Source organism: Prinia subflava, chromosome 15, assembly GCF_021018805.1.
Source record: "Prinia subflava isolate CZ2003 ecotype Zambia chromosome 15, Cam_Psub_1.2, whole genome shotgun sequence".
Taxonomy (NCBI): domain Eukaryota; kingdom Metazoa; phylum Chordata; class Aves; order Passeriformes; family Cisticolidae; genus Prinia; species Prinia subflava.
In genome coordinates this window covers 6,587,132-6,612,594 of record NC_086261.1, presented here as the reverse complement: position 1 = coordinate 6,612,594, position 25,463 = coordinate 6,587,132, and the positions used below count along the sequence as shown (strand labels likewise).

General features: G+C 49.7%; 1 protein-coding gene across 1 annotated transcript; it reads left to right on the top strand.

The window, feature by feature from the left end:
* The first annotated feature begins 6,680 nt into the window (after positions 1-6,680).
* KLHL25 (kelch like family member 25) lies at positions 6,681-25,245 on the top strand. The gene is made up of 3 exons (XM_063412492.1): positions 6,681-6,825; positions 16,759-18,588; positions 23,367-25,245. Exon 2 carries the CDS (start codon positions 16,776-16,778, stop codon positions 18,543-18,545), a length of 1,770 nt encoding a protein of 589 aa, XP_063268562.1. The 5' UTR covers positions 6,681-6,825; positions 16,759-16,775; the 3' UTR covers positions 18,546-18,588; positions 23,367-25,245.
* Positions 25,246-25,463: the final 218 nt, after the last annotated feature.

The following is a 25,463-nucleotide window of genomic DNA, read 5'->3' as shown; positions in this document are numbered from 1 at the left end:
TCCTAGGAATGAGTAGGAGGCAGTGACACAGCGCTGGAGCTGAGGCTCAGCAAGGCTGTCTGTCCTCTCTCTCCTCCTAACACGATGCTGTCAGGACCCCTTCCCAGCTGGAGCCGCTTGCTGCTTCCTCTGGAGTCCCTTGGCTCCCCTCGATACCCCCAAGCCAAGGAGGGCAGCCAAAAGGCTCCTTGTGCTCCCCGGTCACACTTCCTCTCTGCCTTTCTCAGATTCAAGGCATCGCAGAAAACTGGCCATTGATGGATAAATTAGAGTTTTAGAAGCACTTCTGGGCTTTTTCTTTTCCCTCTGAAACCTCTCAGAAGGAAGTCAGGGTCTAAAACACAGACATTTAAACTCCAGGCAGCCGGCCAGAATCTGTGTCTTCTCTCAGACCGTGAACACTGGGAAGCTTCACACTGTGTCAGCCGCAGCCCTGCTTGGAGCCTCATGTGCTGATACATGTGGATGAGCTGGGACCAGCTCTCCAGCTGTCCTTAGAAAGCTGAGACCTTGTGACATTTGCCATTTGTCCTTGAGCTTCAGCATTCTGGAGTCAGCTGAGTCCAAGGCTTGTGCTGCCAGGATGGCTCTACTGAGCTCAATCTCATGGTGTGAGAACATCTCTCCTTCAGCCAGGTTGCTGGATCTCCCAGTCCTACCAGCCCACAGAGCAAAGAACAGCAGGAGGACGGCAGCTCTGGCACTGTAGACATTTCATCCTTCACCACAGGAAGGCAATGCTGGAGAAAGGCTCCTTGGACAACCTCTAAGGAAAACAGGGACACCCACCCATCCACCTGCGTTTCACAGGAAGACCTGACTCACGCAGCTCACTGCCAAGAGCTTGGTTTATGCCATCTCTGGAAGAGAGCAACACCTCTGCACTTGGCCTGCTCTGATTTCTGGGAGTGTGGCACCACCTGCAATGGGTGCCTTTCTCCAAAACCTTCCCCCAGTGCCTTCCCCACCACACACCATGGAGATGCAGTGCTTGGGAGCAGGCCAGCTGCAGGTCAGCGTGTGCAAGGCCACGGCCACCACTTGCACCATTGGAGAAGTGGAAATAAATCTGCTGTCACAGTGAGCTTCAGACAGTCAGCAAATCTCCAAGGTTTGTCTCAAAGAGACATAATGGGGGTCATGATGTTTAATGGGATACAGAGCACACTCACAGCAAATGGGAAGCTATTCAGAGTCAGACAGCCAGAGCTGGGGATCAAAACTGTGCTGGGGGTGGGTGGGGCACAGCAATCCCTGGAATAAGTGATCAGGGACTACTGCTTCATCATCTGCAGCTACGTCCTTTGTCAGGAGAACCATTTTTACTTCTAGTTGCCCAAAAGTTTATGCCAGATCAGGACTGACATCCCTCTGAAGCAGAATGGTGCTGAAGGCAGAAGTGGTTTAGGATACTCTTATGTTTCTCTTCACCACTCTGGAGTTGCTGAAAGTTGCCTCAGTGCCAAGAAAACTCTTCCCTTTACTGCAGCTCTAAGTCACTTGTTCCAAAATTCCTTTAATCTCCAGTGATTTTATGGAAGTGGGTTTTTTTTTGTATTGTTGGGATTTCAGCCATGATCCCTGTTAACATTTTTTAGGTGTAAGGGACGTGGGTGTTGTTTAACCCGTGGAATGTTTCCAGAGCTAATGGAAGTAGGGTGTGCAAGCAGCAAAACGGGGTCCCTTTTGGCACTGCCCATGAGGTGCACGTGGTCCCAGGCACCTGAGGGGGGTATGGAGGGCACAGAGCAGCCACAGGCACTAAGCTAGGACAAAGAATCATGGAATAGCTTGGGTTGGAAGAGACCTTTGAAGATCACCCGGTCTAGCACATCCTGCCATGAGCAGGGACATCTTCCACACCTTCCATCTTACACGTTCCACTAGACCAGGCTGGTCAGATGAGCTGCTCTGAACCAGGCAGGGGAGAAAGAGGAATTAAAATGAGATGGGAGCTTGAAAGCAAAGCCTCAGCACAATGGGGATCTCTGCAGTGCGGGCACAATTGGCAGCTGGGGCCAGTCTCTTGGTGAAACGCTTGGCAGTCTCATTTTGCAAACAGCTCTGCTGGCTCCAGATTGAGAGGGTGCTTTGATATTCCAAAGAGAAGATGCTGAAACAAGAACACAGAGCTCTGCCTGGCTGCCTGCACCTCTGGAAGAAGCTGGCAGGGCTGAGGGAGGGAAGGAGGGACAATGTCCTTACATGCACAGGCACTGCACATCATGGGACTCCTTTTGTCCTTGAACACCCAGCTGGAATCAACTGGGACATTTTCCACCATCCTCCTCTTTACTTCGTGTTTCTATAGAGGGATCAGTTATCCTGGGCAGGGTGTGTGTTTTTGATCTTTCTAACTCTTCTATCCCCATTTGCAGTACTTGCTATAAGATCTCAGCTACCCTTTAATCTTGCCACACCTCAGTGAGCTGCCAGGGTAGGATCTGATTCCAGTGTTAGGCTGGAATGATTTGCTTTGAAACTGGAAACAAAATCACTGACCACTTGCAAATGAAATAAAACAAGTCTTTGACAACTACATTTTTATTTTGAGTGGCTCGGATGGATTTCAGCACAGCGAAAGTCTCTGGGATACCCAATCACATCATGTGCCAGATTTGGACTTGGTCCAGTGAGGGTTTTTGATGATTTTGTATCTTCTTCCCTCTATTTTTCAGGATCATGTACACATGGCCATTGTCCTGGGGATGGGATACAGTTCCCTCTGAATGCCTAATTAAGCCCCGATTAGCATTTCTTCTAGGAGCAGATGCAGCTTTTCCAGCCCAGCAAACAATGCCATCTGTTGTTCCCTGGCTGGAAGTTCCATCCCAAAGTGTGCTCTGCTTCTATATTTAATTGTGAAGTTTCCTGCTGCCAAAAAAAAGTGAGGTTGTTTAAATTTGGCATCAGGAGGAAAAGGCGGAGAGGGAAGGGAGATTGGATTTATATTGTTACTGCAGGGAATGCTAAATTGGTTTAGTCTGACTGGCAGCTCTGCAGCTTGCCCTCCTGTGCAGGACAAGCCAAAGGGAGAAACCTTCCATCAAGACTCCCACAGCCACTTTGCACCCTCTCCTTGATGTCAGGGCTGCCTCTGCAGGGACCCTTCAGCAGCTTTTTCCTACCTTTGCTACCGCCAGTTCCTTGGAAAGCTGAATTCAGGGTGATAGCAAGGTCCTCAGGCACTGGCACTCAGCACTGTGCTGTGACCTTCTCTAGAGACTTCTGGCACTCACAAGAGAGGAAAGTGTTCACAACCAACCTTGTCTCTGTTCCTGACCCCAGGGAAATGCTGAGTTGGCATGGTCTTGACCAACCTGCTGTGACTGCCAACCAGGAAGCCAATTGGAGAACTGATTTTTTGGGCACCTGGCTTCTGGCTGGAGACCCACTAAACTGATTTCACACAGACCACTTAGCAGCCATTAGCTGGTTGTGGCATGACCTGTGATGGACTGCAAACAGTGACCTAGAGGAGAAAACACTAATTTTATTACTTAACCCAGAGAAGAGCAGGGTGTTGTAGGATGGGAATGTTCAAGGGAAAACAGAAGGAAATATAAGGAAGTTAATGCTGTTTGTGGGCCAGATTTTATCCCTTCTACTTGAATGAACATCACCTTCTTGATCAGCTGCATCAGGAGTTCCAGCTCTATGTTATAAGTGGGTAAAGCCAGCTAATGAATTCTGGCTAGGGTAAATCTTTTGATTCCCCATTTTCGGGAAAGTGAGGATTTAATGGAAACCAAGCAATTAGTGCTGATTTCTATAACAAACAGAATAGTTTTCTGTAGTCAAATCAAATGTTTAACTTCTCAAATGTTTACATCTTTCATCATAATGAACGTTATGCTAAACAAATATAGCCAAAGGGTAAATGCTATTATTTAAAACTTTGGGTTTGGGGGTTTTTTCCCCAAATTTAAAAAAAATTAACTCTGATGGTTTATAGTGAAGGAAGGGATCTCAGTCAGTGGTTTTCCAACTTATTCTCAAAATGCCATCACATTGCAGAATCCTGTCTCCCCATCTGGCTGACATCAACTATGCATCACGTACATCAAACCATAGGCCAATGCAGGGCATGATTTGTTTAATAATGCAAGAGAGTTTCCCCTATACACTGAAATCATAACCACAGCACTAGTCCCTCAAAAACCCTCAGGGATGCTTTAGGCCAGTACCATATGTAAGGAGCTGGTATTAACATTCATCAGAAATTAAGCTTCTTTCCCCTACACACGCTTCATTCTTAAATCCTCTTTAAGAAGAGATTTAAAAACATTTTAAAACGTCTGCCAGTTTTGGGTTTTTTTCCCTTTTTTGTTAAGCATGCCTGTTGTGCTGCCCCTGCCTTCTCAGATGTCTGGCTCTGCATCTCCTTCACGGCGAGGAGCCGGTTGCCAGCCTCTGTGTCTGGTGTGCCCATCACTGCCAGGTCTGCCCTTCTGCTGCTGCCTCGGAACAAAAGCAAATATCCTAATCCCATCAGCCTGAGCATCTTAACACCAGATGTGTGCACTGCTACAGCACAGGATGTTTCCTGCAGAGTTTCCTGGGACTGCCCTCTGTTTAGCTCTGCCCCAGACAGAGCAGTGAGAGTTACAGCTCAGAAGCCGGTGGGTGGAGATTAGTGATAGACATCATGGTTTTGAAGCGTCTCTTCGGGTAGAGTTTTGCAGGGAGCTCTCCTGAGCTTTGTGCGCCTCCACGACAGGCAGCTGCCAGAATTCTGCCTGCCAGGTTGCAGATGACAGTCTGGGTGCACACACAGCTTGCTGGGACAACATTTAGCTTTTCTAGTAATACTCTGAAAGTGGTTTGGAATTAAGAAATGTGACCTTGCTTTTCTCCCCAGATCCTTCATACTCGGGAACAGCTGGGTGGAACACAGCAGCAATAGGGAAAATCTGCTTTGTCTTTTATGTTTTTGTTGTTTTACAGATGTATTCAGGATGCCACCACACCCACCTATTGCACAAATCCCTGTTGTCTTCCTGAGCAGCTCATTAAAGTCATTAGCAGGCTTCGGGGCAATTTTCAGCCTCCTCAAGAGTAGCTGGGCTTATGGCTGGGAAAGCAGCAGCACCCTAAGAGTTAAACTGCAATGATCTGGAACAACACACATCAAAAAAAACAGGAATTCGATACAGTTCAACATCTTCGGTGTACTTTGTTATTTACCATGCACAGCCTGTGCCAGCTGTAGCTGACCTCCTGTCTCAAGCTGTGAAGAAAGGACTGTATTTTGTACTAATCAGAACTTTTGTTTCAATATATCCCCACAGCAGCAACCTTCCAACCTCCTCCCATGCCCACACCGTGTGAAATTGGCCATGTAGGCAGCACTTCAGTGGAGTTACCCAAGACAAGCAGTGATGGTAACTTCAGCAGGGAAACTGCAGAGATTTCCTTTACTGGGCTGGAAGGAGCAGCCCTCTAACAGTGCATCCCTGAGTGTAAGGGAGTTTCGGCACACTTCGATATTACCATCCAGCCATTATCTGGGGAGATGCACTTAACAGAGCTGTTAGTTTTTCACTTGACTCTTAGTACTGAACATTTGTGACTGTGTATAGGGAGTAGGGCCCTGAGGAAATAGGGTCGTGGGAGAAGATAGTAAGCAGCTCTTCCTTGCCTCCTATGTGTATTTAAAATTTGTGAAACCAAAGAAAGCTTCCAGCTTTTTTTTTTTCTTTCTTTTTTTTTTTTTTTTTTTTTTCTGGTAGATGAAGCGTTCCACAAACCCCAGGGAAGGCACAGCCACTGACAGTGAAATTATTCCTGACAGGGCAGGTCTGCAGTACCTGCTGTGCCTCACTCCAGAGCAGGGGTTGAAAAACACGGGTGGGATCAGAGGCACTGCTGTTTCCAGCTGCTCTTGTGTTATGCGAAAATGTTATTGCTTTGAAAAATGTTATTGTTTCTAAATGAGCGGGGTTTATTTTCCAGCCTCAGCCCACACTGTTGCTGAAGGCAGCACGGCCACGTTCCCCCCGCTCCTTGCAGATGACGGCACCGGCCCGCGGGCGGTCCCCACGCCCCCGGCCCCTCTCCGTCCGATCCCGGGCTCGCTGCAGCTCCCCGCAGCGGGCCTGTGACCTTCACAGCCCCCACGCACTGAAATTCTGCCCAGACCGGCGATTTCACAAATCTGCCCCAATTTTAGCCGGGTTCTGCTGACTTTCGCTGTCCCGCCGCAGGCGCGGGCGTGCGGTGGTGAGTGAGTGACACAGGGACATCACTCCGCGGGGTGCCCAGCCTGCGGGACACGCGGGGGCAGGGCCGGCCGGGCCGGCGCACTGACTGCGGGGACAAAGGCCGGGGCAGAAGGGGCGGGTTCATGCCAGGGCCGGCTCCACACGGGGCCGAAGCGCGGCGCGGGTCGCTCCCTCAGGGAGCCCCGGAGCGGCCGGCGCTGGGCCCGCAGCAGCGCCCGCAGCCCGGCAGGGCCGGCCCGGCGGAAGGCGGCCCTCAGCCCCGGGGACCGACGGCTCCGCTCGCCCCGCCCACAAACCACCCGCCCACCCTCCTATTGGTGAATTTCCCTATAGGAGGCGTGGCTATAAGTTACGTCACGGAAAATACGCTTTCCGATTGGTTGCGGCGGCTGCGGGCGGCCCCGCCCCCGCGGTCCCACGCGCGGCCGGGCCCGCCCGGCGGGTACATTGTGCGCGGGGCCGGGGCCGCCCGCGCTGCAGCCCTGCATCCCGCAGCTCTGCATCCCGCAGCTCTGCATCCCCGATCCCTGCATCCCTGCACCCCTGCCACCCGGCGCTGGGCGCTTCGCGGCTCACGGAGATTTCGGCTCGGCCAAGGACGGTGAGTGTTTTCCCCGCAGATCTGTGTTCGCGCCCCGCTGCCGGGCCCCCTCCGAGCGAGGAGCGTGCTGGGGTTCGGAGCCGCGGGGGCGAGGATGTGCCGGGCCCCGACAGGAGGATCCGTGAGTCCTGTACCGGCCCGGGGCTCGCTAGGGGTTTGGAGCATCGTGTTCCATAGGCAGGAAGCGGCAGGGAAAGGTTTAGGGAGGGGAAGATCTTTTCACTTCTAAAGAAAAATAAAATTAAACCCCAGCTATTAATCCATGCGTGTGAAAGCCAGGTGGCTTTGCTTTTTTGCCTTTTTTTTTTTTTTTCCGTCTTGTCCCTATATATGTCTCTCAAAACTGTGCTCCAAGGGACACAACTTCCATGGCCTCTGATGAAATCAGTTCGAACAAGCCTGTCTAGAGAAGAGAGCAGGTTTGTGTGAGTGACAGAGCTGAGCTGACAGAGGAGAAAAATAGTTCTTCCTCCTCCTGTCCTTACGGGCCCTTTTGCATTTAAAAAAGTTAAGAGCCTGTTTGGTAATTGGGTTTTCTTAATTTTTTTTTGTCTTTATTTTCTTTATGTCTCCACTTGTAATTGTTGGGAGCTTAGAGCAGCCAGACCTGTGCTTGGAAAATCTGCCCTCAGCCTTGCATAAGCAGACAGCTCAGTGTTTCATACGATTCCAGTGTCGAGTCCCAGTGTCATGACTTCTGTTTTCCTTTCCTGGCAATCTCTGCATGTGTTCTCTTGTGATCTGTTGGAGGGATTTCTTCAGCCAGGGTGCTGTGGGCTTTTGTAGCCTTCCTCCAGATGTACCTCTTCATCTCCAGGTTAGATCCAGAGCCACAAGAAATAAACAAGCAGCTCAGTAACCTTTATACTTTGACAACTTCCCTTGTTTTTCCTTCTTCCTTCCTGCATCTTGTGACACTTGTTTTTATTGAAGTTACCTTAGGAGCAACCCGAGATGTGTAACACAGTCCATGTGTTCTGGTGGTGGCCAGCTGCTGCTGTTGGCTCAGCTGCTCTGGTGACAGTCTCCATCCAGAGTTCTGAGTTCTCTCAAAAACTCCAATTCCTTAACTATAGCACTCTTTCTGGGGCCTCTCTGTTTTCCTGGTCCTGTTTTCTGGTGCAAATCAAATCTTATCTGAAAACATGTTTTGTCTCTTTTGTGTCTTTAACTGCAGCCATCTGTTCTGGCTTATCTTTGTGATAAGCCCAAGTAAAGCACTTGGGGAGGAGGCATAGGTGGAAGTCTGCTCTGCAACAGGAATGTGCGAGGTGGCACAAGAGCCTCAGAATTAAAAGCAGAGTGAAAATTGCTGCAGAATTACTTCATAATGTGGACATGGGAGACTGTAAGCAGCTTCAGCACTGAAGAACTTAAATTTACCATTCCTTTCTTGTTCATTTTCTCAAGTATTTGAGGATTGTTATCTGAAGTCCTCCTCCTTCAGCACATGTGCAGTGTGTGGTATCCTCTTGGGCTGTGTTTGGGGCAGGCTCCAGTAACTCAGTCAGAGAAGCTGGTGTCTCAGATGTGCTTTTGCAGGGGAGTTAAGGCCAGTTGAAAATGGTTTGACTGAAGGAACAAGGCAAAAGAAATTTATGAAGGTGACAGCTTGGGGAGAGATGACAAGATATTGCATAACACGTATTCCAGATGTGTGAAAATGAGCATGAGTCTGATCTATAAGATGGTTCTTCTGGCTCTGGAGGGAGTGCTGGACGTGGTCTGGTATGGAGATAAGGACTGTGTGCATATCTGTGCGTGCATATGCACATGTGAATTATGATAGCATTTTTGTGCCTATGGTGGTGACCAACCCTGCAGGAGTTCAGGTCCTTCTTAGCAGTCAGAGGAGGTTTTAGGCAATGTTTAGGAGGTGGATGAGTGAAACAGGAAGGGCAGGATGTGGCCATCTGTGGAGGTGGAAGAGCACAGGCAGAGTTGCGAGGTGGGGGTGGAAATGGCAGCATGACGAGGAGTGTTGAGCAGTGCCTTGGCTTGGGTGTGAGGAGGTGGAGCAGGACAGGCAGAGCTGGCCCAGGGTGTCCGTGGCAGCCACGGCCTCTCACTGTGCTCAGGGACTGTGGCAGGGCAGGTTTGGAGCCGTGTCAGCACTTGAGCTGAGGGCTGGATTTACTGCCCACTTTCACAGACTGTAGTTGAATTGCAGCGAGTGTAGCTGGCATTGCTGCAAACAGTGCATGCAGGGATGCTGGCTAGGAAGCATTTAGCTGTAACAAGCCAGCCCAGGCCCCCTGGCCTGACCTTTAACCACCATCAGATCGCTCTGTCTTTGCTTACCAGCTTTATATCCCCACAGTGACTATTAGTATCACTCCAGCCAGAACAGACAGCTCTGTCTTTCTCCCTTTGCTTGAGCCTGGGAATATTGCATGTCCCATAACTGCTGTCTGCTTGCTGACCATTAGGCTTTGCAAAGATTACTGATTTTATATCATAGCCTGTCACATTGTGGTGAGGCAAATTTATTACAATACCACACTGGCAGTCTCTCTGGTTTGCTTGCAGTGTGTGCAGGATGCTTGGGACAGCCTGGGCTGCTGCAGGGATGCCACAGTGGCACAGAACTTGCCAGCTGAGTGCTGGTTTGGTGCTGTATGAGTACGGAAATGGAAAAATCAGAGGCATTTTGTTCCTGCTGTCCAGAACCAGAGGGCAATAAGCAATGCCCTTTCTTGCAGCCCCAGACCCTTCAATATCTGTCAGTGCTTTACAGTCCAGTTGGGAATGGATGTACCCCATCCCCAGCAGTGTGAGGGGTTAATCCATTCAGGAGGTGTGAGGATCTCCCCATCTCCATGGCTCTGAGCTCCAACCAGAATTGCAAATGTGCAAACCAAACTTGGCAGCTGTACCATGATCTCCTGCCTGGCAGGGGAGTGGGGAAGGCAAAACAAAACCCCAGCTTAACTGGCCAGGCCCAGAATTGAAATCCTGCCCTGACAGCAGGCAGACAGACCTGTTTGGTGTGAGCATCCATGACAGGGCTTTTGGTCAGCCTGGCTACTGGAGCACTCAACTCTGCCAGCCTCAGAGCTGGGAGAGTGGGAGGATCTGAATAAGATCTCTGGAGTCAGCAGCTGCTGTGGTTATTCTGGCATTAATTTGACATATACCACATCTCATCTCCTAAACTCTCCCTGGGAAGTGGCATGTGGTTCCTCTGTGTTTGAAGTACCAAAGGCCTTTTGCCTTTGCAGCACATTAGCAAGTTTGGCTTGCTTGAAAAGGACTTTATCCTGCCCAGATGGGGCTGGGGTAGGTACTGCAATCAAGTAGACTGTTCCCATTCTGGAGCCTTTTTGGGTATGATTTGGAAGAGGGGATTGTAAACTCGCTTGCCTCCTCTGCAGCCCCCCATTCATTTTGCAAAGCGCCTGTGATTGATCTGGCAGAATGGGATGTATTCACAAGCAGAGCTGGAGGGCAGCAGGAAGGACAAAACCCCACCACAGCCTCTGAAATGAATCACAGGCTCTGAAAAGATCCGCTGGGGTTAAGGCGTAGCAGTGAAAAGCTATTGTCTGGGGCCTGGACTGTGGCTAAAGGCATTATTTATCCCGATTTGGGTAGTGGTTGTAGGAGGGCGTGGTATTCCCAGGAACAGCAAAGCCAGTGTGCTTAGTGGTGAACATGAACTTTATTTGATTGTGTCACAGGTAGCTCGAGAAGCTTTTTAGAGTATCTCAGCTGCAGAGTAGCAATGCCTGTTTGCGAATAGAGCTGCATGGGTTGCATGCAAAGAGGATTTCCTACAGGTATTTTTATTGTCATTGAAGAATGGTTGCCTTTGACTCAGATGAGTGCATGTCATAGATTTGAGGCACTACAGCCCCTTTTACCAGTGCTTTTGTGAGACAAAACAAGAATCTCACTAATTGGTTCAGCTTGGCAATAATGTTCTGATTTTCTGTCAAGTAAGTGGCATTCAGTAGATTCTTGTGGTGGCTTTAGGCTTAGAGTGGAGCATGGGTTTAAAGGGAGGAATGGTGGGTACTACTGAGAATGGGATATGAGAATATGAGTGGGATATGAAATTCAGACTGAATTTCTGAGACTGAGTTTCAAAACGTTCAGATATGTACCCGGATCTTCTCCAGACAATCTGATTCCTGGAGCCTACAGAATTGGGCTTGGAATACCTCCCAGTTTCTGTCTGAGCCAACAGAAGGAGCCTTTCACATGGTCTCTCTGTTTTCTGTCTAGGATGTACAGGCTAGACTAGGAAGTGAGAAAATGAGAAGAAATGATAAGGATGCCTCCTATTCTCAAAGGCTGGGGCAGGATCAGAAATTCTGCACTCGGGGGATGGAGTCAGCTGCCTTTCCTTTGTTTGCCTATTTCCAAATCTGGTTTTGTTTCAAGAGTTTGTCAGGAAGGGCAAATCCAGAGTGATACCCTCTGATTCACAGCAGTTACGTTGTCTGAATTCCAGCCTGCAAAATCAGAGTTGCATCTCTGCTGTGTTAGTCATCCTGAAGAGAACAGGAACAAATTTGGCTGACATAGGCAAACCACTAAATTCACTGGAATTGCTGGAGATGAACCCAACCTGATAGAGAGCAAAGTCTGCATGTAGGCACACAGTGTGGACAGAGCAGAGGGCATGCCTGGGAGATGATGTAGTGAAGGTCCCGTGCTGCCCACCTGGCAGCAGCCCAGGCTCCACACTCAACAAGTGTGGTGCTGCACTAAATGCCAGGTGTAATTTTAATTCCTTTCATCTCAAGCACTCTTGACAGAAGAGCATTATTAGTATTGAGCATTTCAAGCAACTCCAGGCTGTGTACCTGCTGGTCTGCTGTGTTATGCAAGGACAGGAAAATCATCTGACATCATCTTCACATTTGTTCCTTCCCCTTTCTTGTTTTTTATGTCTCTCCCTCACTACCCTTTCCTGTTTTCTGTTGGTTTTTTCTGCTTTTGAAGCTCAAGCTGCCTCTGAGTACATGAATGCATGTGGCAGATCCCCTTTCTCAAACCTTTTGATGGTCTCCAGTGCTGGGAAATGGCATCTGAAACACAGCTGTAGCTGGCTCTGTGTTTGACAGTGTGTTTCCTCACTGCTCTTTCTCCTAAGCAGTTTTGCAAGGAGCTCTTCCCTGTGAAGACAACACAGTAGGTGACTTTTATATTTCTACTTTGCTACTCTCTACAGTAAAAAGGGAAAAATTGGTTCTATAGCAATAATTTTTGACCTGGGATAATGCTGCTGGCCTAAGCACCAGGTGGTGGAGTCCATGAGAGCATTGGAAAGGTACAGACATTTGGGATGAGAGAGCAGACACATTACTCATTAGTGGAAAATCGATCCCACCACTTTCAGGGAGAAGTTAAACTTTGACTGAATTCAAGACAGTGTTTCACCCCACAGGGTTGATACTATGAGATGGAGAGAAAATAAAGATGAATCTTATGCCTGCTGTCACTGGCAATTCCAAGTGGGTGTGCTCTGATTTGGAAGGAGTTCCTGTGTGTTGTAGTGCAGCCCATGCATAGAGGGCCCATATGGCTTCCTGGGAATGCAACTCTGCTGCAGTGTGAGCAGCTTCATCCAGCTCTTCTGAGCTGAGCCAGCAAGGAATCTTACTGTTTATTTATTTACTTATTTACGGCTTTAAATAGTTCATGGTTGAGTGGGGCAAAAAGAAACATGTTCTGCTTGCTGCTTCTCTCATAGGTGAAAGTGCCAGCTTGGGATCATGGGACTTGGGGTCTTTGTTGGTGTTTAGGCAGCCTTTATGATCTTGGGAGAACATTTATAAACCCCGTACTTTTGCCCTTTTAAGCAGACATGCTCCCCTGAAGTCCCACAGGGGAGCATATTAATCACTCTCGAATCTTGTCCTCTTGAAAGCAAGCAGGATCTCAGCTGGTGATTCCCTGCAGGTAGCGAATGAAATTGGAGATTTGTGGAGAGCCTGTTGGTTTGAGATGGAGGGGGAACCCCAATCCCAAGGCTAAATATAGATCATGTATCAATAGCCTTTCTGAGCTGTCCTCAGGTGCAGTTCTTTTGTTATTGCAGACAGAGTTTGATACAGCTTCAAAGTATCTGCCTAAGAGGCACTGGGATTTTTCAAGAGGTGGTCGGGTGTCTCCTGAGGTTCTCCTAAAGGACCATTCCTGCAGGGCTCTGCAAGGATGACCCATCAGCCTGGGAGGGAAAGTCTTCTGCTGGGATGTGGTTTGTAGGAAGCAAAAGGCACTCGGACAGGAGAGCTGTGGTTCTTCATGTGGGGAGTTTGGCCAGCTCTGTGCTTTTGTTTTTCCCCTTGTTCTCTTTGCAAGCTTTGTCCTGTCCAGAGAGACTGCTGGGGCGTTTTCTTCATGAGCTGAGATTTGAGGGGTCTTTTTTTCTTGAGCCAACTCCTTCCCTCTTTCAGGATTGCTGTCTGCCCTGTCTGGATGAGTGCAAGGATTTTCAAAGCAACCTTATCTTGCTCTGCTGGAAAAAACCTGTCTATCCCATCCTGGCTGTACAAAGGCTGCAGACAGCCAGGGGAATACTACAGCCAGCAGACAGCATTGGATAGCTGTCAAAAAACTGATGCCCCTCTGCCCTCATCCATATGGAAGAAGGATTATTATTTGCCTCTGCGTGCAGTAAGATCCCTTAAAAGGTTGTGAAGTAGATACTTATTTTTTTCCAATAACTGCCTTTTGAAGGTAAAGAAATGAATGAAGCGTGGAGAAATTCAAGGCCCAGTTTGTTCAGGTCGTGCCTTCTGCTGTTCCCATTGACACGGCTGTTCCAGCAACAGCTTCCTGCATGATGGAAGATGCAGCTGGGAGCTCTGATAACCTCCCAGCTCTCACAGAGCAGGTGGGAGCTTGGCAGGGGCCACTGACAGGTTGCTTTGTGTAAAATACTCCTCTTTCAGAGTGGTTCTGCTTTTTCTCTTTAGCTCAGTAGTTGGGTAAGGGAGCAAGGAGGGTGCTAGGGGCCAAATTGTGCTCTGCATGTGTCTGCCTCAGAGAAGTGCACGTGTCACAGGTTCAGCCTGCTCGTGGCTGCAGTTAAACATGGCTTAAATCGAAGCACTTCTGTGCACATCATGGAATTGTAGAAGACACTTTGCCTACAGGCTTCTGAGGTTTGTCAGCTGCTACATTTTTGGAAGAAACCTGTGAGATGAAGTAGCTGGTGCCTGCAGTTTCTGTTTGTCTGATATGGGTGAGATGATGCCAAGGTCTCTGGTTGACTCAGACATGCAGTGAGGGGGAGGATTAGTGTCTGCCACTTTTCTGCTTGTGCCCAGCTGTGGCAGGATCCAAGAAGCCCTCGGCAAAAGCTGTTTGGGTGTTGCTGAAAACCACAAGCAAGGCTTTCTGGTGAGGTGGCTGCACCCCACAGTTCAGGGGCTGCTTTAGTTTCAGTTTAATGGTCTGTCTAGCCCTGCTTGTCTGTGACCAGTGACATCCAGTGTCTTAACCCTGCTCCAGGAGAGGCCAAGTGAAGGGGCTGTGACTGTGGCCTCTTTAGCTTTCAGAATTCCAGCTGTGCTGGGGGTCAGTTGGTGCCTGTAGTGACAACATGATAGAAAGAGCAGTGCTGGGAACTGGGCTGCAACCTGCCAATTTATTCCCTGGACATTTTTCCATATGTATAGGATAGAAATATTATTTGCCTCCAAGTTCCCTGGAGATAGATATTTGATGCTGGAAGCCTGAGATTTGAAATATATGTGTGTGTGTGTGTGTGTACATGTGTGATATATGTATGTGTCCTTATGTATATACATATTAAAAATGGCTTTGCTGCAGCTTTTATACAAACATTTCAATTTCTAAATGACCTTCTCCTTCCACTCTGAGTAGTTGCTTTCAATCTTAGTGTCAGAAAAATCATTGCTGCCTTCCTCCAATCTCTATGTTTGTTTCCATAGCTGTCCTATATAAATTGCTTCTTTTTTTGTGCATAAGCAAATCAAAGGTTAACACTGAATAGCTGATCCAAGCTGTGAGCAAAGAAAGCAGTAGCAGTGGCAGGGTGGTTTCTGAGGTTGTAGGAATAGGAACCTAAATCAATAGCTTTTAGCAGACTCATAAATGTTTCATTTGTATTCCTCGCTTCAGCATTGACATGGGAATCCATATAACCCCTTAAATTAGTGTTGTTCCTGCGCCGGGTGTAGATGTTGGAAACATTTCCTTCAGATGCACTTCAAAGTGCTGTTCTGTAATGGCATTTTCCTTCCTGTTTTGGAGCCTTGGTTCTGCACAGCCTCCAGTCACGAGTGAAATGAGCTTGTCAGCCCCCATCCCAAGCTGCAGGAGTTTGGGCCGTGGATATGGACATATCTCAGCCGATTACCCAAATCAGTGCTCCTGCCGCTGACTCGGAGGCCCAGCAGGAGTGGTGGCTGCTTGGGCAAGCTGTTGTTTCTGCATGGAGAAGCACAGAGACTTTTCCCTGGACTGTGACACAGCCCTGAGGAATGAGTGAGGCCTTGAGAAGACCAACCTCAGTAACTCCTGGCAGCGGGTGGGGAAGGAGCAACATGCCTGCAAACTGTTTGTCTAATTCAGACTCTTTTGGAGGCGCTGGAGAAGCAGGGGCAGGAAGCTCATGAGCAGAGCCTGAGTCAGGCAGTTTATCTGGCCATCTGCCTCCTCCTGAGGTCATCCACCCATGGAGTGTGGGAGGGTTGAGCAGCTCCAGGTCACTGCCAGGTCAAGGCTGTGACCTGCTGGCAGCCTGGGAGCGCTGTGTCCGCTTTCTCAGCGTTTTGTGGTTTCCTCCAAGACCCCAGGGCTGGCTAGGGGAGGACAGGACTCATCTGCAGACCTTGTGTTTGCAGGGTGGAAAGACCCTTGAGAAATCCCAGGCTGTGAAGAGCAAGATAAAAAAAAAAAAAAATCCAATCAACATCAACAAAAAGAACCCATCTAAAAACCCTTCCCCGACTGTCTTGTCTAAACAATTCAGTGACTGGAGTGAAGGTTGACCCCATTTTGATTTTTTCAGGTTCATTTTTCAAACCTCGGGACAACTTCTGTATTAACTTCTCCTCTAAGAGAGGGCTCTGTGTGTGTGTCTGTCTGCTTTAGTTACACGGGGAACAAAATACAGCTGGCTAAAGTATTTTGGAGTAAATGACTTGGATTTTATCATCTAGGTAGTATTAATTTGATTAGTCCAAAGGGGTTTTCTTCTGCAGGGAAGGATTGGTATCAGGTAGCACTCAAGTGAAATAGTAGCTAATAAAAGCCTTGTGTTTGATTCTGCCTGTCTGGTAAAAAGCATAATTTATATATTTCTTTTGTCTTATTCTGATGAGACTCCGTCCTGTAAAATGTTTAAGTCACATGAGGTGTCTGGTGAGTTCTGTCATCAAAAAGTGCAACAAATGGGTTTGGTAAAATTGGTTCAAACTTTTGGCTTCTGCTGGTAATTAAGTATTTTGTAAATAAAACCTGTAGCAGTTGCTTTTCCTAAACCTACAGTAATCTACATGAAAATCAGAAGCCAAACTTGATTTCTGCTGAGCCAAGAACAGACCAATGCCCTTTATCCTGGATAGTCTGCTCTCTCTATGCTGTTTTCTAAGGAAAAATAACTCTTCTGTGGTTTGCCAATACCCTCTGGGGGCTGTTGAAACAATCTACCACCAAGTTTGGGGTTTGATTGCCTCACTTTGTTGCTCCTTTGTTGAAACCAAAGCAGAACTTTCCCCTTCACCCCGCTCTGCCTTCCTGCCCTGCTCAGCCTGAGTTAAAATTTTTGGGGGATGTGAGGGTGCAGGAGGAAAGGGCTGTGCAAGCCAGGGTGCACGAGCCGGAGCCACAGGGATGTCCTGGTGCTTTGAGGTCCACTGGCACCATACCAGGGTTGGATAGCAAATGCTCTCCATGCCTTATATCAGTAAGGACAAGGGAATAATGGTTTCCCTGTTTGTCTCCCTGCAGGCAAGAGCTCTGCCACCATGTCCGTCAGCGTCCACGAGAACCGTAAATCCCGCACCAGCACTGGCTCCATGAACATCTTGCTTTTTCACAAGGCCTCCCACCCGGACTGCGTCCTGTCCCACCTCAACACCCTGCGGAAGCACTGCATGTTCACCGATGTCACCCTCTGGGCAGGGAACAGGTCGTTCCCGTGCCACCGGGCAGTGCTGGCTGCCTCCAGCAGGTACTTTGAGGCCATGTTCAGCAACGGCCTCCGCGAGAGCCTGGACGACGAGGTGAACTTCCACGACAGCCTCCACCCGGAGGTGCTGGAGCTCCTGCTGGACTTTGCTTACTCCTCTCGGATCATTATCAACGAGGAGAATGCTGAGTCCCTCCTGGAGGCTGGGGACATGCTGCAGTTCCATGATGTCCGAGATGCAGCGGCAGAGTTCCTGGAGAAGAACCTCCACCCTTCCAACTGCCTGGGTATGATGCTGCTCTCGGATGCTCATCAGTGCCGGCGGCTCTATGAGCTCTCCTGGAGGATGTGCCTGGTTAACTTTGAGACCGTTCACAAGAGTGAGGACTTCAACAACCTTTCCAAGGACACTTTGCTGGACCTCATCTCCAGTGATGAGCTGGAAATTGAGGATGAAGAAAAAGTCTTTAAGGCTGTCATGCAGTGGGTGAAATATGACCTGGATGAGCGGAAGGCTTATCTCCCAGAACTTCTGAGGAATGTTCGTCTGGCTTTGCTTCCTTCTGAATGCCTCAAGGAAGCCTTGGCTTGCGAGGACTTGATCATGGTGGATGAAAGAAACAAGCTTGTCCTGGATGAAGCTATTCAGTGCAAGAAGAAGATCCTCCAGAATGATGGGGTGGTCACCAGCCCCTGTGCCAGGCCTCGCAAAGCCGGACACACCTTGCTGATCCTGGGAGGACAGACCTTCATGTGCGATAAGATCTACCAAGTGGATCACAAAGCAAAGGAAATTATTCCCAAAGCAGACCTGCCGAGTCCACGGAAGGAGTTTAGTGCCTGTGCCATTGGCTGCAAAGTGTACATCACTGGAGGCAGGGGCTCAGAGAACGGGGTCTCCAAAGACGTTTGGGTTTATGACACCGTGCATGAGGAATGGTCCAAAGCTGCCCCAATGTTAATTGCTCGGTTTGGGCACGGCTCAGCCGAGTTGGAAAACTGCCTGTATGTGGTTGGTGGACACACTGCAGTAGCTGGAGTCTTCCCTGCATCTCCATCTGTTTCCTTGAAGCAAGCAGAGAAGTACGACCCCATATCCAACAAGTGGATGATGGTGGCTCCGTTGAGAGACGGCGTGAGCAACGCTGCGGTGGTGAGCGCCAGGCTCAAGCTCTTCGTCTTTGGTGGGACCAGCATCCACCGAGACATGGTGTCCAAAGTGCAGTGCTACGACCCAGCTGAGAACCGATGGACGATCAAGGCTGAGTGCCCGCAGCCCTGGCGCTACACGGCGGCTGCTGTCCTGGGCAGCCAGATTTTCATCATGGGAGGAGACACAGAGTTCACGGCAGCCTCCGCCTACCGCTTCGACTGCGAGACGGACCAGTGGACGCGCATCGGGGACATGACGGCCAAGCGCATGTCCTGCCACGCCCTGGCCTCGGGGAATAAACTCTATGTGGTAGGAGGTTACTTCGGCACTCAGAGGTGCAAAACGCTGGACTGCTATGACCCTACATCAGACACGTGGAACTGCATCACCACGGTGCCTTACTCGCTCATCCCCACAGCTTTTGTCAGCACCTGGAAGCACTTGCCCTCGTGATCAGGGCAGGGCTTGGGGGCTTGTTTCCAGGAGGTCAAAGAAGGTAAGGGTCTCCTCTTAAATTAAAAATTACCGTCTTGCCTCAGTTGTATCTCCACACACCATGCTGAAGCCTCAGGTTCCAAGTTGCTCATGAGGTTGTTTTATGGGAAGAGAATATTTAAAAGTGGGATGCCCAGCCAGGAAAGAATAACCAGCTCTGCAGTGCTCTAGTGTAAGTCTAGGTAGTTCCAAGGGTTCTCTTATTTCCAGATGATCCTCCCAGTATCTAAAGAGATACATCTGTGTAGATGGTTGGGGCTCCTCTCCATCTGCTCCAAGGTAGCTGGATGTGCCAGCATCACCCTTCTGTGAGTGGGTGGGTGGATAGGCAGATGTGTCCACACCTGCTCTCCCATGGACTACATCCTGTTCTCATGCAGTTGAGGGAGTTGAGGTTCCTAAAAACACTTGTATGTGACTCCTGGGAGATAGCAGGGCAGCAAGAGCTTTGGAATGTCTCAGTAGTTTGATATTTTTGCTGATTTTCTGGGTGATCTATTTAGAATTGATGAATATGTAGGCAAGTGACCCTTGGAATGCCAGCAAATCCTGGTTCTCTTTTTATGCTCTGTATTTACATTTCAGTGGGTAGCAGAAGCAAAAGCACAGAAGCCACGGTGCATTTGATGGTCTTTGTGTTTATTTATCATCCAAACTGTTGCTTGTCAAATCAGAACTTCTGAGACTTCTGTGTCAGACCTGAGTGGGAGGGGAGGGGTTTTGTAACCAGAAGAAGAAGAATGTGTTTATCAGTGTTTTGGGTTGTGTGAGAATAAGAAAGTTGGTGGAAGCCCATGATGTCATGTCTCATTCTGGCACTCCAGTTTTCTCTTGCTCAGGGAAGGTGCTACTGCAGTGCCCCTGGGACAGGGTTTCTGGTTTCTCCTCTCTCCTCCCCAGTGGGGGGTTTGGTTGCCATTCTGGTCATCAGTGTGGCTCCACAGGGCTTTGCATGTCCTCACCAACCTGTGCTGAGATGCAGCTGGCCTGGCAAAACCCAAAAACTCTTCTCAACTTGCATTGTGAAAGCAGATGGTGATACAGGCAACACTTGGATGGCATCATGTTCCCAGGAAGCCAGTAACACCTCTGCTAGCTCAGTGTGCAGGTTTCTCAGTGCCAGCAGCACACACAGCCCTGCTTTGGTGGTTGCAGCCTACATCCCAGCCAGCTGAAGGAGCTGGGAAACCCTCACGTACGGGTGTGGGATTGACAAGTTTCACTTACAGTTTTATTTGGAAAGTGGGGACTGTGGGGAGGGAAATTCTTCCACAGACTCATCAAAATCCACTTCACTTAATACAGGGAAGAAAGAATGCTGCCCAAACCCTCTAACACCCTCTCACTTCCCTGCTTTCCACTTGGTGTGGTTGGTGTGCCTGGGAATCGCCCAGTGGGTGAAATTGCTGGCACCTCCCAGTGATCATCTTTTTTGATGCCAGATGGGAACCAAGGGGGAGTTCCTGCACCAAAGCCAGGCATTAGCCCAACGTGACCACCTGCTTTTGTCAGGTGGGAAAAAAATCACCCCGGGCATTATACTGGCCTTTGTGAAACACCTGGTTTTAACAAGGAACACCATGAGGGCAGGGCAAGAGTGGAAAGGGTTAAAATGAGACCTTAAAGTGTTCCCAACACTGGAAGATAATGGCCTTTCCAAATTCTCCTCCTCAGGCGTTGCCTAGCATCTGTCACAGTGGCTCAGTAATCTAATTAACTGTCACTTGGCTATTAAATATTGCAGCAAAGACTGTGAGGAGTCCATCATTTTCAGCTCAGGTCAATGGGGCCTCCCTTTAAGAGACATCCTAGAGCTGACAATTAATTTTCTCTGGTAGCAGATGCATCTGTATATTAGAGCTCAGCAGCCACATGGCTGGGAGTAGGAATAGGGAGTAGTTTGAGGTGGGAGATGATTCTTCAGCCACTGAATAAAAAAGAGTCTTCAAAGTCACAGTGGTGCTATTTTCCTCTCCTGCCTTTTTTCCTCTGTGCTATATTTGGGTTGTTCAGACCTAAAAAATAGCTTTGTGGGGGTTATATTGATACTTCATCCCCCCCCGTAATTGGGAGCCTGAGACAAGCACAGAAAACTAGGACCTGCAAATAAAACTGGTGAAAAGTCACTGTGTGAGGGTTTTATGTGCCTTTTTGGCTCTGCCTCCAGTCTTCGGTTAAAAGAACTATTTAAAATACATGCAAGCTCTTGCCAGAAAGAATGTCTGTCCATGTGATTTTTCTAGAGTGGGTTGTTTTTTTGTTTTTTTCACTAAGTCGTTGCTACAGCCTCAGCCACTGTGGCAGCTCTGTACTCAAAAGCACCAAGATGGGTGAGTGAATGTCCCTGATGTGTACATGCTGCCCACACTGCAGCAGCCATGTCCCATGTGCCTGCCTTGGCTGTCCTGGCTGTGCAAAAACTGGGCTTGGGAACTGGAGTAACTGGCTGTAGGATCCTATGACTGTGGTCCAGTTCATCCCATTGTCCTACTGCAGGTGTTGCCGAGGGGTTTTCTGGTTTGCAGCTCCCACCTTGGAAGGTCTCTGCTCAAACGCCTGATTTGGTCCTTATGGGATCCCTCCTCCAGTAGGGATGCCCAGAAGTGGGGCTGGCCAGCACCTGCCCAGGTTCCTATGGAACTGCCACCCCTCACCTGGAAAAACTCAGGAGCAGAGCAAGGTGGGACCTGGGCAATCACATGCCAGGAGACAGTGCTTTGTAGTCATGGGAAAAACAACCTCCCGCCTATAAACTGGTCCCTGAAAACCAAACAGTCTGTCCTTGACAAACATTGATCATAAACCACCCAGCCTGCTTTTCATATCAAGCATAAAAGTGATCAGCTGGAAATGCTTCCTCGAGGGCATGGCCTTCGCCCTTCCCAGCCAGAGCAGGGACACCTTTCAGCAGAGGTCCCAGCCCTGCTGCCAAGGAGGCCGTGTGACATTAATTTAGTGCTTATTGCCCACAGTTAATCCAGGGATCAAGTGTCATTAGCAATATGAAATGTGAAAGCCTCGTCCCCTCCCACCCGTGGTGGTGGAGCCATAGGGAGGCAGAACATGACAAATGAGCACTGGGCTAATAAAGACTCAGTATTGATAAAGAGAGTACAGCCCAGCCCAGGGGAGGGTGGTGGGTGGTTTGTCACAGGCCTGTGAGGACACCTCAACCCCTCCCAGAGATGATTTCAGGCAGCACCAGGAACAAGTTCTCCAAGCTGTCTATCTCCACATTAAAGTGGCTTCTCCAGGCTATCTGTCCTGTGGGACACTCTCATTTTCACAGGGCAGAGTCACAGATGGGGGTGGGATGGTCACTCCAGATTGCATGGTCCAGCCAGGGAAGGTGATTTGAAAGGGGAGTCACTGCATCCCTCTGCGCTGCCTCCTGAGCCTCAAATGCTCTGCCGGGGTGGAGATGTTGGAATTCCTGTCTCTAAACAAACAGGACAGCCCACACCCTGTAGCATGGAGGAGCCAGGGGTTCCCCTGCCCAGAGGTTCCTAATCAGGTGCTGTTTAGCTCCTGTAGGAGCCTCCTCACAGTCCTCGCTGCAGGGAGCAGAGGCTGGTGGCTGGGCACTGCTCGGGCACTGATTCCTGGGACACATCCAGAAGCTCAGAGTTGATTTTGGGGCTTCCACTGGAGCTCTTTGGTGCTCTTGGCTCCCATGAGGGCTGGTGCTTACCTTTGGGTGGGCTTGGAGTGACTGAGACTGGAGGGTTTTGAGGCTGTTCTGGCACCTGAAATCTGAACTTTGGCCCCAGAGCTCCTGCAAAGATTTAGGCCGCATGCCAGTCCCTGAGCTGTAGTCTGATACCACACTCACACTAGGAATTGGGTCAGTTCCATGGCTTTTCCTGGTTATTATATTACAGCTTAGATAACAAGCCTTTTGCAAAGACACTTTTATAGCTGCCTGGTGTGGCTCCCTTCCACGTGGAGCAGTGCTTTCACCTCACAGAGTGCATCATTCCTGGCTCCAAGCACAGAGCCCTGCTCACAGAAAGGCACCTTCCCATGCCAAGACCTCTGTACCTGCAAAGAGCAGCCCCAAAAAACCTCAGGATAATCTCCTGGCTCCTGGAGGCTGCTGCTCACCTGCATGCTGCTGGGGTGGGTGGTTGCTTGCAACCTGCTGGAATTCCTGGAACAGAGTCACAGCTGGTTTCTCCCTGTGGCTCCTAGGGAAACCCATTTGCATGTGTATAATAGCGAGGCTGGATAAACAGGGATTGCAGTTTTTCTGCTGCTGCTGCTCTTTCCAAGTGGCTGGTTGTCTCTGAAGCCAGTTTATCAGGCAGTGTTGGAAGGGAGTGGCTGGCCTGGGGAGGAAAGCCGATGAAAATCAGGCTTTTCCTAACCCTGGGCAGATGGAAACATGTGCAGTCTGAGCTTGGCTCCAGACCGTATTAATCAACCCTTTGGAAATGTCAGTGATACGGATGTTTTTGGAGGAACCTGTGGAAAAAGAGAAAAAGGGTCTTTTTGTTTTGTCTGTTCCAGTTTTTGGGCCCTCCTTCCTGCCCTAAAAGAGTGTAAACTTTTCCCTCAGTTTTTCATTCCCTTGTCACGTCCACTGGAGTTTGCTATCCAGCTCTGAGCCCTCCCCACCTGAGGGCCCCCTCTTCTGTCCTGCACAAGCAAAGGACACCCCAACTCCTAAAGAAACCAGCTGCTTTCCACCTCAGGGAGTTGGGGTGGGGGTTACCCCAGCCCTGTGTGGGCTGAGCTGAGCACCACACCAGTTAATGAGCTTTCTCTTTTTGTCCCCAGATGCCAGAGTCACATCCATGTCCCCTCTCTTGCGCCTGGAGCCGACACAGTGACCGAGAGCCTCCTGTCCTCCCGTGCAGGACTCCAAGACAACTCCCACAGCCCTTCCTGACACCAGGAGTGGGGGGCACAGCTGGGCCAGCATCACGCCAGGGGCTCACCAAGGGCTGCCCAGGCCCACCACTGGTCACTGGCCACCGTGCAGGGATGGCAAGGAGCCGAGAGCACTGCCTTGCCAGGCTGGGCACAGGGGGCATGGGGATGGCTTGTGGGCTCCTCTGGACCAATAGGGCTGGGGAGATGGAGGCTGCATGCCTTGGCAAACATGGCTGGGTAGCCCTTTTTGTTGCTCAGTTGTGGGGGTTAAGAGATATTAATATGTTTTCCTCTGAGGCAGTGAACTTGCCATTGGCAATGCTTGCTGCTTGGGTGATTTGGAAGTGTTTGTTAAAGGGAACAAGGGGAGAGCACCTGGCTCTCCCCATCCTCTGGCCATTTCATGGAGGCAATGGCTATTGAAATATTAAAACACAGGAGCTTGGGATGGCTGCCAGCAGCACCAGGTACTGTGACAAAACAGGTCAGATGCCTTTTGGTTTGTATTTCAGGCCTTTTAAGTTCCCCCCCGCCCCACTTTCCTGGCTGATGTGATTTGGTCAGAGGCCGGGTAGCTCCCCACACACAGCTGCTGGGAAGAGCACAGGGCTGTGCTAGTGCCAAGGCAGCAGCACCACTGCTGAGATATTCCCCAGATAAAGCCCACTGCACGCTCAGAGCCGGTCTGCTGAGCTTCCCTGAGCGTGGGTGAGGCTCTCATTAGCAAAGGAGCAGAAAAAGGGGTGCAGAGGGGAACACTCATGCTTGGGAAGGAGCACCCTGGCTCCAGCAAGGCCTCAGAGGGAGAGCAGAAGGATTAGAGTAGCATTGCAGGGTGGGCTGGGGAGGGATCCCCCTCCTTCCTGCTGCACCCCACATCCTGGCTTCTCCTGGGAGAGATGTGAGCATTTCTGACTGCATGCTGCCTGCCAGCGGTCGGGCTGAGCCTGCCCCAGGTTATCCACACACACTGGCTGCCAACTGTGTTTGGGATTATGCATCCAAGAGCTGTCAGCCCGAGCCATTCCTCATTTTGCTGTGGAGGAAGGCACGTGGATTTCAGCTGTCAGTACAGGGATGCAGCTCCTGACTGGCCTCTCTGGGGTTGGCCACTGCCGAGGACTGGTCCTGCACAGCATCCTGCTTCCCTGCACAGCGGATCTCCAGATTCTCCAGGCTCGCCTCTTGCCCCTGGATGAGGCTGGGCTGTAGCCTGGCCAGCTGAATGATGCAATGCTGTGAAAAGCTTTGACACAGCTTCAAACAGCAAAGGTCTTTTCGGAGCAGCGGGTGCCCATCGCTGCCGGGAAGAACACACGTTCTGCACAGCCCGTCTGCGATGCGCTGGATGACGTTTATTTACAGCTCCTAGTCTTTTTTTTTTTTCTTTTTTTTTTTTCCCTTCAGCTGCTTGTGAACTTTAATAAAAATGATGATCTGGGAAACTGTTTGTGTGTTTTTCACAGGAGTCTTCATTCTTAAGTAAGTTGGATTTAAGGTCTAATAACAGGGCTGAGGACTAATAACAGGGTTGGCACTCCATGGGGTGGTTCACAAACAGCCTCCAAAGCAACCAGGCCAGGTGTAATTATTATTGCTTCAGTGCTTGGGAAACTGAGGCACAGTGTCAGGTGTCTTGTCCAAGGTTACTGGTAGATCTGGGAATAAAGTCCAGGGCTCCTCGTGTCCTGAGGACGTCATGTGGCTTTCTGTTCCACAGCTGCTCTCACTCAGCTTGTCCATGCCATGATTTCAGGAGAACTTGCAAGTCTGCAGTGCTAATAACACCTGCCAAATAGGTTGAGGGGCCCAGTGCAGACACAGCCGTACTCCTGCAGGGAAAGCCAGTAATTTCTAAGGAAGACAAGAAGAATTCATGCTTCTGTTTTCCTTATTTGCCTTCTCTTGGCTGCTGCAGCTCCCAAGAAAGGGGCCTATTGACAGGAGAGATGGGCTTTCCAGCTGGAACTCCTGTCCACTCTTCTCTTCCATGTGCATCTC

Coding starts and splice junctions, on each gene's coding strand:
- KLHL25 (XM_063412492.1), top strand. CDS start 16,776: ATGTCCGTCAGCGTCCACGAGAACCGTAAATCCCGCACCAGCACTGGC.